This window comes from Bufo gargarizans, chromosome 1 (assembly GCF_014858855.1).
Source record: "Bufo gargarizans isolate SCDJY-AF-19 chromosome 1, ASM1485885v1, whole genome shotgun sequence".
NCBI lineage: Eukaryota > Metazoa > Chordata > Amphibia > Anura > Bufonidae > Bufo > Bufo gargarizans.
In genome coordinates, this window is record NC_058080.1 from 401,620,361 (window position 1) to 401,639,456 (window position 19,096).

Here is a 19,096-nt window from a genome sequence, read left to right on the forward strand (position 1 = left end):
GGTTTCATGCAGTCCCATTGCCACAGGTGTATAAAATCCAGCACCTGGCCTTTACAAATATTTGGGAATAACTAGCTTGTTCTAAAGAGCTCACTGAATTCCTGTGTGGTTCTGTAATAGGATGTCACTGTTGTAACAAGTCAGATTTCTTCCTTCCTAGATATTCCACCATTAACTATGAGTGGCATTATTGTAAAGTGGAAATGTTTAGGAACCACAGCAACTCGGCCACTGTAGACCACAGAACGGGTTCACCGAGTGCCGAGGTGCATAGTACATAAAACTCACCAACACTCTGCTGACACAATAACTGCAGATTTCCAAACCACCTCTTAAAAGGGTTGTCTCACTTCAGCAAGTGGCTTTTATTATGTAGAGAAAGTTAATACAAGACACTTTTTAATGTATGTCCTATTATTAATGATGAGCGAATCGATTTAAAACTGAAATAAAATAATACTTACCTGATCCATTTCCTCATGACGGGCCGGTTGCCGCCATCTTGCTTGAAGATCTTGGCTGAAATCCCATGCACTGTTTGTTTCCATGGTTACGACCACCCTGCAATCCAGCAGCTGTGGTCGTGCATGCACTGTATAGAAAAAAGGCTCTAGCCTCTCTGGTGGCCGGGATTATGTGAGTGCACATAGGCTACTGCTCTTCATATAGTATGCAAACACAGTTGGATTGCAGGGTGGTCGTAACTATGGAAGCGAGCAGTTTATAACGTGATGAAAAAATGAATACAGCCAGCAAAGGAGGCAATATGGACAATCACAGTACATTAGTAAGTGCCTTGTATTAACTTTCTCTACATGATAAATACCTTTTGCTAAAGTGAGACAATCCCTTTAACATTAACATCAGCACAAAAACTGTGCTCCGGGAGCTTCATAGCATGGGTTTCCATGGATAAACAGCTGCAAGCCTCACATCACCAAGCACAATGCCAGGCATCAGATGGAGTGGTGTAAAGTCTGGAGCACTGGACTCTGGAGCACTGGAAATGAGTTCTGTGGAGTAATGTATAAGACTACGTCTACACAACGACAGATCGGGCACAACTACACTGCAACATTTGTAGCGCAACATTTTGTTGCACTAATGTCGCGTGACAATTTTTATAATGGCAGTCTATGGTGTCGCACTGCAACATGCTGCGACTGCGATGGAACAGTCGCAGAAAAATCCATCTCAAATGGATTTTCTGCGACTGTTGCGTCGCAGTCGCAGCATGTTGCAGTGCGACACCATAGACTGCCATTATAAAAATTGTCACGCAACATTAGTGCAACAAAATGTTGCGCGACAAATGTCGTCGTGTAGACGTAGCCTAATGCTTCTCTACCTGGCATACTGATGGATGAGTCTAGGTTTGGCAAATGCCAGGGAAACGTTACTGCCTGACGGCATTGTGCCAACTTTAAAGTGTTTGGTGGATGAGGGACAGTGTTATGGGGTTGTTGCTCAGGGGTTGTCCTAGGCCCCTTAGTTCCAGTGATGGAAGATCTTAATGCTTCAGCACACCAAGACATTTTGGAATATTCTATGCATTCAACTTTGTGCCAAATAAGACACTCAAAGCTGCTGTGCCTAACAAACTTGTCATGGAGTGGGTGTGGACTCACTGTCACTGAATAGATTAGACTTGGGGCTAAATCTAAGGCCTCCTGCACACGAACGTATGTGTTCCGTTCTGTGCATTAGGGACTGCAATTTGCAGTCCCCAATGCACGGAGAACATTCATGCGGCCTCCGGGTCGGACCCGTGATCCGCCCGTTCCGCAAAAAGATAGAGAAAGTTCTATCTTTTTGCGGAACGGAAGAACGGAAGCCCACAGAAGCACTGGGTTCAGTTCCGTGCTTCCATTCCGCACCGTTCCAAATTTCCGGATTGGCGGACCCATTCAAGTGAATAGGTCTGCATCCGTGATGCACATATGCGGTCTACAATACGGAAACGGAACACATACGTTTGTGTGCAGGAGGCCTAAGGGTACAGCCACATGTTTAGATTTTTTTTATGCAAGCCATAGTAGTATTTGTCCTTAATACTTTCTCTCCTTTTATTATCCACTCCTGATTTTGGCTTTCAAAACTGCAAAAAGAAACCTGAATGTGTGGCCAGGGGCGTAGCTAGAAATGACTGGGCCCCATAGCAAAAAAAATTTATGGGCCCCCCCTCCCGGATCTCCCACCCCCACATTACCTCTCGGACCTCGCCGCCACATCCGCAGCTCCTCATGCACTTGCGACGGTTACGCGTAGGACTGAGCATAGACAGTTGGTCACTGGCAACGCATTTGTGCCAGTGTAGGAAATGTATGAATCTAAATGTCTGTGCATTAAAGTAGGACTAGTCAGAACTGCCGCCCAGACTGCGGGACCACTCCAGGGGTCAAGTCCTGGGAAAAAAAGTGTGGGAACTCACCCAAGATCCACTGCCACCCCAACCCCCCCAAAAAAAAAATAAAAAAAAATATAATATATATATATATATATATATATATATATATATATTGCAGAAAATTCTGTGCAACATAAACAAAAACTGGAATTTGCGCTATATGTCTGTTCAGACATAATTTGTCCCTTTCATATTATATGCTTCCCTTATATATAATTTACTTACAGTTCTGAAGACTCAGGGGTGCTGACTGGCTTGTCCTCAGGGGTGCTGGCTGGCTTGGCAGAAGGAGTGTGGGAGACTGAGGCCTTTTTTCTACAAGCTGCTCTGGAAAAAAAATATTTTTCCTTACACCTCAGGTCAGACCACCAATCAGACCCTCAATGTTAATCAGACCTCAGATCACACCTCAGCTCAGACCCCAATATGAATGACCCCCAAACAGACCTCAGATAAGAGCCCCATGCCTATCGTCCACCAGCAAGGCAGCTGGCACTGGGATCTCCATGTTATTGGTCAGTTAATACATCAGGGACCCCCTGGCATGGGGCCTGGGCATAGCTAAGTGCAAACTGGGTGATCAATAGGCAAGACCGGGTGGCTGCCCTCATCTACCAGCCCGTCCCTAGGAAATCTCTCATCAAATGTGAGAGCAGCAGCGATCGATCAGCCAGGATTAATGTGCACAGTGGGAGGCCCCCCCCCCCTTAGGCAATTGACAAACTGCCCCCCCCCCCCCCATCATTCTTAGGCAAGTGACAAACTCAGCTCTGCTACATCTACAATGAGCAACTACAACAAATGTAATGCCAAACTGCAGTTCCTCTATGTGATGCCTTGGATAGCTTCCACTGGACCCACAGGCTGTGTGGGTCCAGTGGAAGCTATCCAAGGCATCACAAGGAACTGCAGTTTGTGCACATTAATCCTGGCTGATCGATCGCTGCTCTCACATCTGATGGGAACTGTTAGGAGGCACTGGGGTGACTTTGTAATTGCTCCCTATATAATTGAGTTTGTCTGCTAATAGATCAGGGCACCCAGAGAGAAATCAGATTACGCAAACCAGCTGCCGAAGAATAAGGGGCCACACAAAGGGGCCCATCCAAGCTGAATGACAGATGTAAGGTCATTTACCTGAAGGGCCCCTAACATATGGCAGCACCTTGATAATTCTGACCCATTGTGTAGCAAACTGACAAGGCTTTAATGAAGTGACATTAGTGCTCCGGGGCAGACATACCATAGCTGCAACTGGTGCAGCTGCATAGGGGCCCTACAGGCATTAGGGCCACAGGCCAGCTCAAAAGTAGCATATGTTCCCTACGTGACACGTCAGATCAGCCGTACCCGAAAATTCCTGAGCCTGAGGTGGAACATGACGGCAAGAGGTGGCGCTGATATTCGCCAAGATTTAAAGCATTTAGAAATAATTGTCCCAGTATGACCACTGTAACTGCCTGCACCCAGCTTTCCCAATCCCCTGAATGGCAAACCTGGAGAATTAGACCGTAGGCCGGTCAGGGGGGCCCGGACTCACTCAGGGACAGTCACTACAGTCAGTGAGTCACTCACTTGTCTCGCAAGTTCGCAGCACCGCGCGCTGCACACAGCAGCTTCCTCTTCCGACCGCAACTGAAGGCTGAAGCCGCTCCCCCTCCTCACTTCGCCTGGCCCTGCCCTGCACAGTGCGCGTCACGCAGGGCTCGGCTCTCAGCCCCCGCTCCGCCCCCTGTCCTGTGAATCTGATTTCAGACAGTTAGCTGCGCCTGCGGGCCGCGTTCTCCTGGCTTGAGGCGGGGGCCCCGTGGGCCCACCTGACTTAGGGGCCCGGTCGCAATTGCGACCGCTGCGACCCCTATAGCTACGCCACTGTGTGTGGCTGTACCTTAAGGGCTTTATTCAAGGGATTTGGACTCAGCTACAGGGCATCCACCAGGCCACTACTTGAAGTAAAAGCAAGTAAGTTTAAGCAGGTTCTCACCACCTTAGGCTACTTTCACACTAGCGTTTTGGCTTTCTGTTTGTAATATCCGTTCAGGGCTCTCAAAAGCAGTCCAAAACGGATCAGTTTTGCCCTAATATATTCTGGATCCGCTCAGAATACATCAGTTTGCCTCCGTTCAGTCAGCATTCCGCTCTGGAGGCGGACACCAAAACAGCGTTTTGCTGTCCGCCTGACGAAGCGAAGCCAAACGGATCAGTCCTGGCACACAATGTAAGTCAATGGGGACGGATCAGTTTTCTCTGACACAATATGGCAAATATAAAACGTATCCATCCATTGACTTTCAATGGTGTTCAAGACGGATCCGTCACGGCTGTAGAAGAAATAATACAACCGTATCTGTTCATGACGGATGCATGCGGTAGTATTATTGTAACGGAAGCGTTTTTGCAGATCCATGACGGATCTGCAAAAAACGCTAGTGTGAAAGTAGCCTTAGCTATACTGTATCTTCTTGCAGCTTCAAATCTTGCAGCGCTTAGAGACCACTGACCAGCAACAACCATATATAGAACAGAAGCAGGATCTCTAGTGCTTGAATTAAATCACTTCTTTATTCCATCTTCATAAAAACCATAATGCAAAATAGTTTGCTCTGCTTACGCATTTTGCACTCTTGTTCACAGATCATAGTTTTGTTCTACTACCTTTTGAGACTACTTCTTGAAGTAGTCTATTGTCATGGTCCCTTCTGTGAGAGATGTCAGGAGATCAAGGAGACTGGCGGAGCGTGGAGGAATCTAACAGCCTCTTTGATTACTCTTTATTCAGTGTTTGTTTGTGACCTCATCCCCTCTTTCAGGTGAAGCTTAGTACTCATTACTCTACCCTATTTAGTGTTGCCCCACCCTTCTGACTGTGCGGTAGATAGCTTCATTTGGGTTTGGCTGAGCTGGTGTGAGGTCGTCTCTGGTGTTCCTGCTTGTCCATCAATTCAGAAGTTAAGTGTCGCGTTTGTTTGTGTTTTGTTTTCCCTTCCTTGCTTGTTGTTACTAGGCCTCAGGGAGATGCTAGTTCCTTCATCGGGGAAGGAACAGGTTGCCTCAGCCCTGACAATATTCTATGGGCATTTCTACCTTCAAGGGGTGCCCATACGGTTAGGAGTCAGGGCCAGGAGTAGGGTTACTAGGAGGAGACCTTTTCCTGTCCCTAGTGTTGAGGCCTAGTGGCTTTCCCTTTCCCTGCTGGCTGTCAGTTTTGGTGTTTCCTTCTATACCTCATCCGTGACATCTATGTTAAGTGACAGCTGGGTTAAGAGATACTGTGTGGCATACGAGAGACAAAATTGTAGTCAGTAGACAAGCCGAGGTCAGGGCAGGCACAGAACATTCAATCCGCTAAACAGTCCTTAGGTTGGGACAAGCAACACAGGGTCAATAAGGGAGTCAGGAAGATGTCAGGTCAGGCAGCAGAGGGTCAAATCTGGTAAATGCATGGGAAGTTAAAATGTGATAACGGTGCACCTTTACAGGGACTAGCAAGGTAGAGACAGCAGAGAAGAAAAGACAGGGGGAGGCCAAACAGAGGAAAGACAACTCTGGTGGCCACGCTCGCAGGGGGGAGAGATGGGCTAATGGGCATGGACTGCCTCAATGCTGGGGACATTGAATGGGTGTGTTCTGGTGGCCAGGCCTGTCGGGAAAGGTAAGACACTGGAGGACATGGCCCAACGGTATAACTAAACTGTGCTTTGCTACAAGATCTTTGCTATGTTGTTCTGTTATTTTTCAAATGTCCATTCATTCCCCCATGTCTCTGTTCTTATTGTATATATATTGCCGTTTCTTCGTATATTCTTGTAGTACGCCTGATGAAGGGACTGTGATGTCTCGAAAGCTTTCTATGTAACATCATTACTTCTATTTTTGTTAGCCATTAAAAGGTATCAAACCTGCAATACTCTTATTTTGTTTCTCTTAATGAGAGTACTAAACTAGTTTTCTATTGGCTAACACGGTACCAGACGTTTTCCTTTTTCTTTTGCTACATCTGTATACTATTGAGGGATAATGTAGTTAATTGTCTGACTAGTCCTTCCTGGGCAGGATCAGATTTGGCATTTCTGGTTATCTCTTGGGCCCCTGTCACAAGCTCCTCCCTACGCTAACTCCCAATCTAAGCTTAATAGTGCAGCCTGGTAACTTTGGCTACTGCTCTACAGCTGGGAAGGACCACCTCTCTTATGGGGCCCCTGTGCAGCCCAACCGGCTGCACAGGTGGTATGTCCAACTTTTTATTTGTTTCCTTTCAGCCAAACGGTCTCTGAGGCCCCAAGCATATGCTTGTTTTTTTTGTGGTAAAGTTCACCCTTATTGCTATGCACATGCAACTGCATATTAGCAGTGGATCAGTAGCGGAATTTCAGTGTTGAATCAATGATTTGCAGCTAAAGTACATTAAATATATGCAAATGGGGTTTAACAATCTACTACATCCACACTGATGTAAAGGTTGTAAAACTATATGATTACATCTCTGTTTCCATCACGGGATTCAGATACATGTGTGAACCCAGCCTTATCGGGTTCCTATATAGCCTTTTGTCCAGATGTGATGTTAGGCCTCAGTTTCCTGAGTGTATTACAGCTCTGCACAATGTGTAAGCTCTACAGAATACTCTACCTCTATAATATGGCAACCTCCAAAGCACTTAAAATCCTAATTATTGGTTCTCCTATAAATCTGGATCAGTTGTGTAGACGAACAAAATGATAAACTAGGGACTCAGCTCCCTAGACTCCTGTGAATCCAACTTGGATAGTAGTCGGAGGATATTCTGTTGTCCTTCCCTTCTATGAAACTGAACGTTTGTTTCTAAATAATAAACATGCTATTATAAAAGCATGCATTGTCATAATAAGAAATATTAAAATCGAATCTGGGGTGCGGATGGGCATAAAGTAGTTAACCCAATCACATTACTTGTTATCCGTACCATTCTTAACTTCTTAATGGGAGTATAGATTTGAAATAAAAGGTCTGAGTACAATAGCTGCAATTGCAAAATGGTGCAGCCAACATCTGTACCCTAGATGGCGCTGTACATCAATACAAACTAACTGCATAATCTTTTGAAACAATAGCAAAACCGGAAAAATGCACACAGCAAGAACTTTTTTAAAAGGCTTGGTTTCACAGTTTCAGCAGTGTGTTGCATTTTACAGTTTCTACTCTTGAAGGGGTTCTCTAAGAACACGAACCCATGGTTAGATGGCCCAGCAGGGCGCAAAAAAAAAAAAAGACTCATCAGTTACAGGTGCTCTGGGTCCAGTGCCCAGCACCCTCTCCACTGCATCCGGTCCTGCTGAACTGGAAATGTGAATTGCCACCTACATGCATTTTACAGCTGCTGCCCAATCAAGGGTATCAGCTGTGACATGCGCAGGCACGGTCATCGATTGGCTGGCAGTGGTGACCTGCATGTAGATAGCACATCTACCTCTAGTCCGGCAGGAGCCAGAAACGGTGGAGAAGGGAGCTCAGTGATGGACCCGGAGCACCTAGCCATCTAAAGATGGGTTCCCAAAGCTAACACAGTGGAAACTATGACATGTTATCCAGAGACCATAACTACTCTTCATGGCAGTCTTTAACCAGACAGAATTTTAAAGGCTGTAAATAGAAAGAGAAGTTAAATAATGAATTCCCTTACAATGAATACTGCAAATAGAAGCTTTTATAACCTTGTAACTTCCACCACTCGCTGGGACTACTTGGAAGCCCTCCTATTATCATAAAGTGTTGCCAATAAGCCACTGCAGAGTTTAGAGGGCATCTACACGCAGTTATGCAGACATGAGACATTCATGGGTATCAGTGTGTATTAAAGTTGCATCCTAAATTTCACTTTCCTATGAACTTGGAGCAACTTGCTTCTTCCTTGGTCTTGTTTTCTTGAATAAACCCTGGTATACTCTGTTATCCATTTTCAGATGTCCTACTTCCTAAACTGAAAATCGTGCCAACTCACAGTCAGCTGCCAAAAATTTATTTTCATAGAAGTGATAGAAATGGACCAATTAGGTAAGTGTCCTTTCAACTTTAGAAACCACATTAATTTATTGCTTGCACAACCACACTGTAGATGCCAAGGGCATGAGGCTCACAGTAGCAGTATTGTCTTAAAATTGCCATGTGACAGATTTTTTTATGGGTTGGTTTCTAAATGAGAAATTTCAGCAAAAGGAATAAAGGATTTTTTTTTGTTTTGTGAATGCCAGAGTGAGGAATGCCATACTCGCTTAGGAAGATAGTATGTAGTCAAGCAGACTGATGAGGCTCGAATCCATATATCTGACAATTACACTACCATGATAAATAAAGAAACACAGAGAGAGAAAATGCACCAAACAGATATAACACTGACTATGCTGGCAAGACATGAATAAAGGTATTAAAAGCTGAGACTTTTGCCAATATATTCCAGTCATGGAGATATCGGAGCCCATCATGCACCACGTCACGGTTCTCAGCATGACAAGGGGTCCTAACCGCTGCTCTAACTGTGGTGTGAACACTGTCTGAAGGTGATGTAATTCAGCTCACAGCCAAGCTACCCACAATTGCCCAGCATGAATACTGCGGTTGTACACTGTGAATGAAGCCAGGCTGCGAGCCACACCCACACCAGACCATGTGATGGAGGTTACCAGGTGCAAAAGAGTGTTAGAATGCCAAGTAAAGGCAAACGCACTCAAATCTAACAAGGCAGAAAGAGAAAAACAAAAAAATATATAGTGGCAATTCTGGAGAAGCTGCCAAACCCCTGACACTGTGGCGTGTCTTCTATTGGGGGAGCAGCCCGACCGCATGTGGACCGCAGTAATCGACTAACCCCAGCAAAATATGCATACAATGGAGGATGTCGGCGCGGTCCACATGCACCACAAGAGCAAACTACACAGAATGTAGCAATCATATGAAACACAGAGAGAGAAAATGCACCAAACAGATATAACACTGACTATGCTGGCAAGACATGAATAAAGGTATTAAAAGCTGAGACTTTTGCCAATATATTCCAGTCATGGAGATATCGGAGCCTATCATGCACCACGTCACGGTTCTCAGCATGGCAAGGGGTCCTAACCGCTGCTCTAACTATGGTGTGAACACGGTCTGAAGGTGATATAATTCAACTCACAGCCAAGCTTCCCACAAATGCCCAGCATGTATACTGCGGTAGTACTATGTGGATGAAGCCAGGCCGCGAGCCACACCCACACCAGACCATGTGATGGAGGTTACCAGGTGCAAAAGAGTGTTAGAATGCCAAGTAAAGGCAAACACACTCAAATCTAACAAGGCAGAAACCAAAAAACAAAAATATATATAGTGGCAATTCTGGAGGAGCTGCCAAACCCCTGACACTGTGGCGTGTCTTCTATTGGGGGAGCAGCCCGACCGCATGTGGACCGCGGTAATCGACTAACCCCAGCAGAATATGCATACAATGGAGGATGTCGGCGCGGTCCACATGCACCACAAGAGCAAACTACACAGAATGTAGCAATCATATGAAACACAGAGAGAGAAAATGCACCAAACAGATATAACACTGACTATGCTGGCAAGACATGAATAAAGGTATTAAAAGCTGAGACTTTTGCCAATATATTCCAGTCATGGAGATATCGGAGCCCATCATGCACCACGTCACGGTTCTCAGCATGGCAAGGGGTCCTAACCGCTGCTCTAACTGTGGTGTGAACACGGTCTGAAGGTGATGTAATTCAGCTCGCAGCCAAGCTCCCCACAAGTGCCCAGCATGAATACTGCGGTTGTACACTGTGAATGAAGCCAGGCCGCGAGCCACACCCACACCAGACCATGTGATGGAGGTTACCAGGTGCAAAAGAGTGTTAGAGTGCCAGGTAAAGGCAAACGCACTCAAATCTAACAAGGCAGAAAGAGAAAAACAAAAAAATATAGTGGCAATTCTGGAGGAGCTGCTAAACCCCTGACACTGTGGCGTGTCTTCTATTGGGGGAGCAGCCCGACCGCATGTGGACCGCAGTAATCGACTAACCCCAGCAAAATATGCATACAATGGAGGATAAATAAAGCACTAACAGCTATAACATTTTTGAAGGTTCAGGTCAGTGACAGCTTAAAGGGCCATTTCAGTATTTCTGATGTAACAAGTTATCCCCTATCCACAGGTATCCTCAGCTATTTCTGGCAGTTCCCTGGAGATGAATGGAATGGCAGTGCTCCTCCATTCATTTCAGGGGGCCCTGCTGGGTAAGGAGTCCTTGTTCTCATGATTGGTGGGAGCCAAACTGTCTAGCCGGGCAGCCATTTCCTCTCCTTCTTGATTGACATGGCCGAGTTCCTGCATAATCATCTCACCTGGCCTTGTCTATCAAGAAGGAGAGAGAGTAGAGGAAGCAGGAGGAGTAAGGTGCATAGAGTGGCTTGGGCCTGCCTACTAGGGCACTTAACTGCTTATTTGCATATAGATTAAAGGTACTATTTCTCCTAAAAGGTATCACTACAATCAGCTGAGCTAGCCCTACAAAGCAATGTGCTTAGTTTATCAGCGAATTTCTAGGTCACACACTCCCAATAATTTCATGTCAATCTGCTCAGCTCCTCCACCATAACATGCCTTCTGCATGTTGGACAAAATGTTTACTTTTAATTCCACAGCATCTAATGTATAGACAGGCATTCCGTCTATAAGATATCCTAAAAAAGAGGTTGTACCAGCTGGACAATCACTAAAGTGGGGATATAATAGTCAGGGAAGACCTCTATTAGCCACAATGTTCTCGATGAGTTGATGTGACCATGTATTACAGTACATGATAACCCATTCATTTACATGGGCACTTCGTAAAGTTATATGTAAATTAAACTTTTTGTAGTTTTGTTGCATTTCTTTCTTCTGCATGTAAACCTTATTTATACGGGACACTTGGGGACTGAGGCTGAGTAATGCTGGTTTAAATAATATGCAATATGACATTGAGTATTTATTGCTACATGCTCTATGCAACTAAGTGCATTTTGAGACCTCCCCCCACAATACCCACACATAATATTTATTAATTGAAATTGTTCTCTGTAACATTCTATGATGGTATAATTACATTAATACTGGATACATATAGTAATATCTACTTGCTGGTAGGGCGTACAATGAGTAGCTATTCATTTTTATAACTTTACCAATTTCAGTTCCTACCAGGTGTTTGTGGTCCCATTGGTCCGCCGGTGCTCCTTTACCTGTGAGTCTTTGCAGGCTGTCCCATACTTTAATAATACATCAAAGACACATGGATATGTCACAGCTGAGTTTTTCCCTAAAGATGATCCCGACCATCTTGAATTCTCCATTGGAGACAGACAATATTATGGAGAATTCTATAATGCTCCTCTAGAGAGAGGAAAAGATTACTGCATAATATTACGAACTATAACAAAGGTAAGTCTAATGTAAAATCTCATTACGTCCAATTATGTATTAAATAATAATTTTTACAACTTTTTATAATGGCACGTTGTGAAATATGCAAGTTAGGTATTTTCTCTTTGCAAAGCAACTGTCACAACCAGACAGCTGAGAAGCTCTGACAGAAGCCTTTCAGAACCTCCTCCTTGAGTTTTCTTTGTTGTGCTGTTCAGTTCCTCATCTCGTTAGCCTCTCTCAGCTGTCATGTAGTTGGACTGATTGCTTCCCTTTAAATTCCTCCCCATGATGCATTACTGGGCGGCTTATACTTCTTCCTGGAGTGTGTGTGCATGCTGATCCTATTTCCCAGTCTGCTACTAAGTTAAGTGCTGTACTTTTATCAGTTATTTTCTGCTTGCTGGATCCCAGGTGACCCTGACTCCCTCCGTGTCTGGTGTAGGGAGCCGGTGGTCGTGTCCCCTCACTATTGTAGAGTGTTCAGGTGTTATATAGTCGAGGTACGTGGATATGCAACCATCCACCTTTGGGATTTTTGCATAGGCTGAGCAGCCAGGGAAAGTGCCAGCTCTTGTGCAGGGGTCTCCCTTTTGGTTCCTTAGCTTTGGATCCAGTGAGTCATATATGCATGTTGCATTGTCTTGTTTCCTGTACACCGTCCGTGACATTATATGCATGTTGCATTGTCTTGTTTCCTGTACACCGTCCGTGACAGCAATAGCTAGGTTTGTCTCATGCCCAGAAAAGCTATTTTTTACACTAGAATGTGGCCTTTTCAGGACCTAAATTGGTAGAAAATGTTTGCTTTAGGCCTCATGCACACAACAGTATTTTTTTCACTGTCCGCAAAACGGGGTTCCGTTGGTCCGTGATCCGTGACCGTTTTTTCGTCCGTGGGTCTTCCTTGATTTTTGGAGGATCCACGGTCATAAAAAAAAAGTCGTTTTAGTGTCCGTCTGGCCTTGCGGAGCCAAACGGATCCGTCCTGAATTACAATGCAAGTCAATGGGGACGGATCCGTTTGACGTTGACACAATATGGTGCAATTGCAAATGGATCCGTCCCCCATTGACTTTCAATGTAAAGTCTGGAGTCTCTTTATACCATCTGATCTGAGTTTTCTCCAATCCGATGGTATATTTTAAATTGTACACAGTTTGTAGTATATTCTAACTAGAAGCGTCCCCATCACCATGGGAACGCCTCTATGTTAGAATATACTGTCGGATATGAGTTACATCGTGAAAACTCATATCCGACAGTATATTCTAACACAGAGGCGTTCCCATGGTGATGGGGACGCTTCTAGTTAGAATATACTACAAACTGTGTACATGACTGCCCCCCTGCTGCCTGGCAGCACCCGATCTCTTACAGGGGGCCGTGATCAGCACAATTAACCCCTCAGGTGCCGCTCCTGAAGGGGTTAATTGTGCGTATCATAGCCCCCTGTAAGAGATCAGGGCTGCCAGGCAGCAGGGGGCAGACCCCCCCCTCCCCAGTTCGAATATCATTGGTGGCCAGTGCGGCCCCCCCCTCCCTCCCTCTATTGTAATAATAGCATTGGTGGCCAGTGTGCGGCCCCCCCCCTCCCTCTATTGCATTAACATTGGTGGCAGTGTGCGCCCCCCCGCCCCCCCTTCCTCCCTCTATTGTTTTAATACACTGGTGGCAGTGTGCACCCCCCCTTCCTCCCTCTATTGTTTTAATACATTGGTGGCAGTGTGCGCCCCCCCGGCCCCCCCCTTCCTCCCTCTATTGTTTTAATACATTGGTGGCAGTGTGCGGTCTCCCCTCTCCCCCCCCCCCCATCATTGGTGGCAGCGGAGTAGAAGCATCATACTTACCTGCTGGCTGCTGCGATGTCTGTGTCCGGCCGGGAGCTCCTCCTACTGGTAAGTGACAGGTCTGTGCGGCGCATTGCTGTCACTTACCAGTAGGAGGAGCTCCCGGCCGGACACAGACATCGCAGCAGCCAGCAGGTAAGTATGATGCTTCTACTATTGCTAAGTAACCATGGCAACCAGGACTGCAGTAGCGTCCTCGTTGCCATGGTTACCGATCGGCGCCCCAGCGATTAAACTGGGACTCCGATCGGAACTCCGCTGCCACCAATGATCGGGGGGGGGGGGGGAGGGGAGGCCGCACACTGCCACCAATGTATTAAAAGAATAGAGGGAGGAAGGGGGGGCGAGGGGGGGCGCACACTGCCACCAATGTATTAAAAGAATAGAGGGAGGAAGGGGGGGGCGCACACTGCCACCAATGTATTAAAACAATAGAGGGAGGAGGGGGGGGGCGCACACTGCCACCAATGTTAATGCAATAGAGGGAGGGAGGGGGGGCCGCACACTGTGCCACCAATGCTATTATTACAATAGAGGGAGGGAGGGGGGGCCGGGGGGGGCCGCACTGGGCCACCAATGAAATTTAAACTGGGGAGGGAGGGGGGTCTGCCCCCTGCTGCCTGGCAGCCCAGGATCTCTTACAGGGGGCTATGATACGTACAATTAACCCCTTCAGGTGCAGCACCTGAGGGGTTAATTGTACGGATCACGGCCCCCTGTAAGAGATCGGGTGCTGCCAGGCAGCAGGGGGCAGTCATGTACACAGTTAGTTGTATATTCTAACTAGAAGCGTCCCCATCACTATGGGAACGCCTCTGTGTTAGGATATACTGTCGGATCTGAGTTTTCACGAAGTGAAAACTCAGCTCTGAAAAAGCTTTTATGCAGACGGATCTTCGGATCCGTCTGTATGAAAGTAACCTACGGCCACGGATCATGGACACGGATGCCAATCTTGTGTGCATCCGTGTTCTTTCACGGACAGATTGACTTGAATGGGTCCGTGAACCGTTGTCAAAAAAATAGGACAGGTCCTATTTTTTTGACGGACAGGATACACGGATCACGGTCTCGGCTGCAAAACTGTGCATTTTCCGATTTTTCCACGGACCCATTGAAAGTCAATGGGTCCGCGAAAAAAAACGGAAAACGGCACAACGGCCACGGATGCACACAACGGTCGTGTGCATGAGGCCTTAGGCTACATGCACACAACCGTATGTGTTTTGCGGTCCATAAATTGCGGATCCGCATAAAAAAAAACGGATGACATCCGTACGCCATCCATTTTTTTTGCGGATCCATTGTAACAGTGCCTTAAACGGTCAAGAATAGGACATGTTCTATTTTTTTTCCGGGGCTAGGGAACGGACATACTGATGCAGACAGCACACGGTGTGCTGTCTGCATTTTTAGCGGACCCATTGAAATAAATGGGTCCACATCCTATCCGCAAAAAAAATTGAACGGACACGGAAACAATCAACATTCGTGTGCATGTAGCCTTATACTGTAGCTATTGCAAGAGGATAAAAGATGTCTTATTGGAAATGAATAACTTGTATCCTTTTTGGCAGTATTTGAAAAATGAAGGTGAGCTAAAATGTCATTTCTACAGAATAAAATATTTGAATGAGTAAAACTTTACTAAAGCTTAAAAAAATTAAAATGTGCCAAAAGTACTCAAATGGAAAATTCGGTGCCTATAGAGCTTCGGAATCCGTACACTACTGACATGTGTAATCTTTTTGCTGATGACACAAAGATTTGTAACAGGGTTGATGTTCCTGGAGGGATACACAAAATGAAAAAGGACTTAGGAAAACTAGAGGAATGGTCAAAAATCTGGCAACTAAAATTTAATGTTTATAAGTGCAAGATAATGCACCTGGGACGTAAAAACCCAAGAGCAGAATATAAAATCAGTGATGCAGTCCTAACCTCAGTATCTGAGGAAAGGGATTTAGGGATCATTATTTCAGAAGACTTAAAGGTAGGCAGACAATGTCACAGAGCAGCAGGAAATGCTAGCAGAATGCTTGGGTGTATAGCAAGAGGAATTACCAGTAGAAAGAGGGAGGTGCTCATGCCGCTCTACAGAGCACTAGTGAGACCTCATTTGGAGTATTGTGCTCAGTACTGGAGACCATATCTCCAGAAGGATATTGATACTTTGGAGAGAGTTCAGAGAAGAGCTACTAAACTGGTAGATGGATTGCAGAATAAAACTTACCAGGAAAGATTAACTGCCTCCGGACCGCAGATGTGCGGTCCGGAGGCGGCAGCCCTGTGCAGAGTGACGCATATACGCGTCATCTCGCGAGAGCCGAGATTTACTGTGAACGCGCGCACACAGGCGCGCACGTTCACAGGAACTGAAGGTAAGCGAGTGGATCTCCAGCCTGCCAGCGGCGATCGCTCGCTGGCAGGCTGGGGATGTGATTTTTTTAACCCCTAACAGGCATATTAGACGCTGTTTTGATAACAGTGTCTAATATACCTGCTACCTGGTCCTCTGGTGGTCCCTTTTGTTTGGATCGACCACCAGAGGACACAGGTAGCTGTGTAAAGTACCACAAAACACTACACTACACTACACCATCCCCCCCTGTCACTTATTAACCCCTTATGAACCCCTGATCACCCATGATCACCCCATATAGACTCCCTGATCACCCCCCTGTCATTGATCACCCCCCTGTCAGGCTCCATTCAGACGTCCGTAGGATTTTTAAGGATCCACGGATACATGGATCGGATTCGCAAAACACATACGGACGTCTGAATGGAGCCTTACAGGGGGGTGATCAATGGCAGGGGGGTGATCACCCATATAGATTCCCTGATCACCCCCTGTCATTGATCACCCCCCTGTCATTGATCACCCCCCTGTAAGGCTCCATTCATATGTCCATATGATTTTTACGGATCTACGGATACATGGATCGGATCCGCAAAACACATACGGACGTCTGAATGGAGCCTTACAGGGGGGTGATCAATGACAGGCGGGTGATCACCCATATAGATTCCCTGATCACCCCCTGTCATTGATCACCCCCTGTCATTGATCACCCCCCTGTAAGGCTCCATTCAGACGTCCGTATGATTTTTACGGATCCACGGATACATGGATCGGATCCGCAAAACACATACGGACGTCTGAATGGAGCCTTACAGGGGGGTGATCAATGACAGGGGGGTGATCACCCATATAGATTCCCTGATCACCCCACTGTCATTGATCACCCCCCTGTAAGGCTCCATTCACATGTCCGTATGATTTTTACGGATCCATGGATACATGGATCCGTAAAAATCATACAGACGTCTGAATGGAGCCTTACAGGGGGGTGATCAATGACAGGGGGGTGATCAATGACAGGATGGTGATCACCCCATATAGACTCCCTGATCACCCCCCTGTCATTGATCACCCCCTGTAAGGCTCCATTCAGACATTTTTTTTGGCCCAAGTTAGCGGAAATTGTTTTTTTTTTTGTTTTTGTTTTTTCTTACTAAGTCTAATATTCCACTAACTTGTGTCAAAAAATAAAATCTCACATGAACTCACCATACCCCTCACGGAATCCAAATGCGTAAAATTTTTTAGACATTTATATTCCAGACTTCTTCTCACGCTTTAGGGCCCCTAAAATGCCAGGGCAGTATAAATACCCCACATGTGACCCCATTTCGGAAAGAAGACACCCCAAGGTATTCCATGAGGGGCATATTGAGTCCATGAAAGATTGAAATTTTTGTCCCAAGTTAGCGGAAAGGGAGACTTTGTGATAAAAAAAAAATAATAATCAATTTCCGCTAACTTGTGGCAAAAAAAAAAAATTTCTATGAACTCGCCATGCCCCTCATTGAATACCGTGGGGTGTCTTCTTTCCAAAATGGGGTCACATGTGGGGTATTTATACTGCCCTGGCTTTTTGGGGGCCCGAAAGCGTGAGAAGAAGTCTGGGATCCAAATGTCAAAAAATGCCCTCCTAAAAGGAATTTTGGCCGCTTTGCGCATCTAGGCTGCAAAAAAGTGTCACACATGTGGTATCGCCGTACTCAGGAGAAGTTGGGGAATGTGTTTTGGGGTGTCATTTTACATATACCCATGCTGGGTGAGATAAATATCTTGGTCAAATGCCAACTTTGTATAAAAAAATTGGAAAAGTTGTCTTTTGCCAAGATATTTATCTCACCCAGCATGGGTATATGTAAAATGACACCCCAAAACACAATACCCAACTTCTCCTGAGTACGGCGATACCAGATGTGTGACACTTTTTTGCAGCCAAGGTGGGCAAAGGGGCACACATTCCAAAGAGCACCTTTAGGATTTCACAGGTCATTTTTTACACATTTTGATTTCAAACTACTTCTCACACATCTGGGCCCCTAAATTGCCAGGGCAGTATAACTACGCCACAAGTGACCCCATTTTGGAAAGAAGATACCCCAAGGTATCCCGTGAGGGGCATGGCGAGTTCCTAGAATTTTTTATTTTCTGTCACAAGTGAGCGGAAAATGATGATTTTTTTATTTATTTATTTTTTCTTACAAAGTCTCATATTCCACTAACTTGTGACAAAAAATAAAAAATTCTAGGAACTCGCCATGCCCCTCACGGAATACCTTGGGGTGTCTTCTTTCCAAAATGGGGTCACTTGTGGGGTAGTTATACTGCCCTGGCAATTTAGGGGCCCAAATGTGTGAGAAGTACTTTGCAATCAAAATGTGTAAAAAATGGCCTGCGAAATCCGAAAGGTGCACTTTGGAATATGTGCCCCTTTGCCCACCTTGGCTGCAAAAAAGTGTCACACATGTGGTATCGCCGTACTCAGGAGAAGTTGGGCAATGTGTTTTGGGGTGTCATTTTACATATACCCAATGTAAATGACACCCCAAAACACATTCCCCAACTTCTCCTGAGTACGGCGATACCAGATGTGTGACACTTTTTTGCAGCCTAGGTGGGCAAAGGGGCACATATTCCAAAGTGCACCTTTTGGATTTCACCGGTCATTTTTTACAGATTTTGATTGCAAACTACTTCTCACACATCTGGGCCCCTAAATTGCCAGGGCAGTATAACTACGCCACAAGTGACCCCATTTTGGAAAGAAGACACCCCAAGGTATTCCGTGAGGGGCATGGCGAGTTCCTAGAATTTTTTATTTTTTGTCGCAAGTTAGTGGAATTTGAGACTTTGTAAGAAAAAAAATAAAAATCATCATTTTCCACTAACTTGTGACAAAAAATAAAAAGTTCTATGAACTCACTATGCCCATTAGCGAATACCTTAGGGTGTCTACTTTCCGAAATGGGGTCATTTGTGGGGTTTTTCTACTGTCTGGGCATTGTAGAACCTCAGGAAACATGACAGGTGCTCAGAAAGTCAGAGCTGCTTCAAAAAG

General features: G+C 45.7%; 1 protein-coding gene across 4 annotated transcripts in view; it reads left to right on the top strand.

The window, feature by feature from the left end:
• Positions 1-19,096, top strand: part of LOC122931935 (sushi domain-containing protein 1-like) — a 231,231-nt gene that overhangs the window by 105,472 nt on the left and 106,663 nt on the right. For all 4 annotated transcript variants that reach the window (XM_044286058.1, XM_044286029.1, XM_044286039.1 and 1 more), the window contains exons 20-21: positions 8,348-8,438; positions 11,598-11,844. In XM_044286058.1, coding sequence (XP_044141993.1) covers positions 8,348-8,438; positions 11,598-11,844 — 338 coding nt within the window. The remainder of the gene's footprint in view (positions 1-8,347; positions 8,439-11,597; positions 11,845-19,096) is intronic.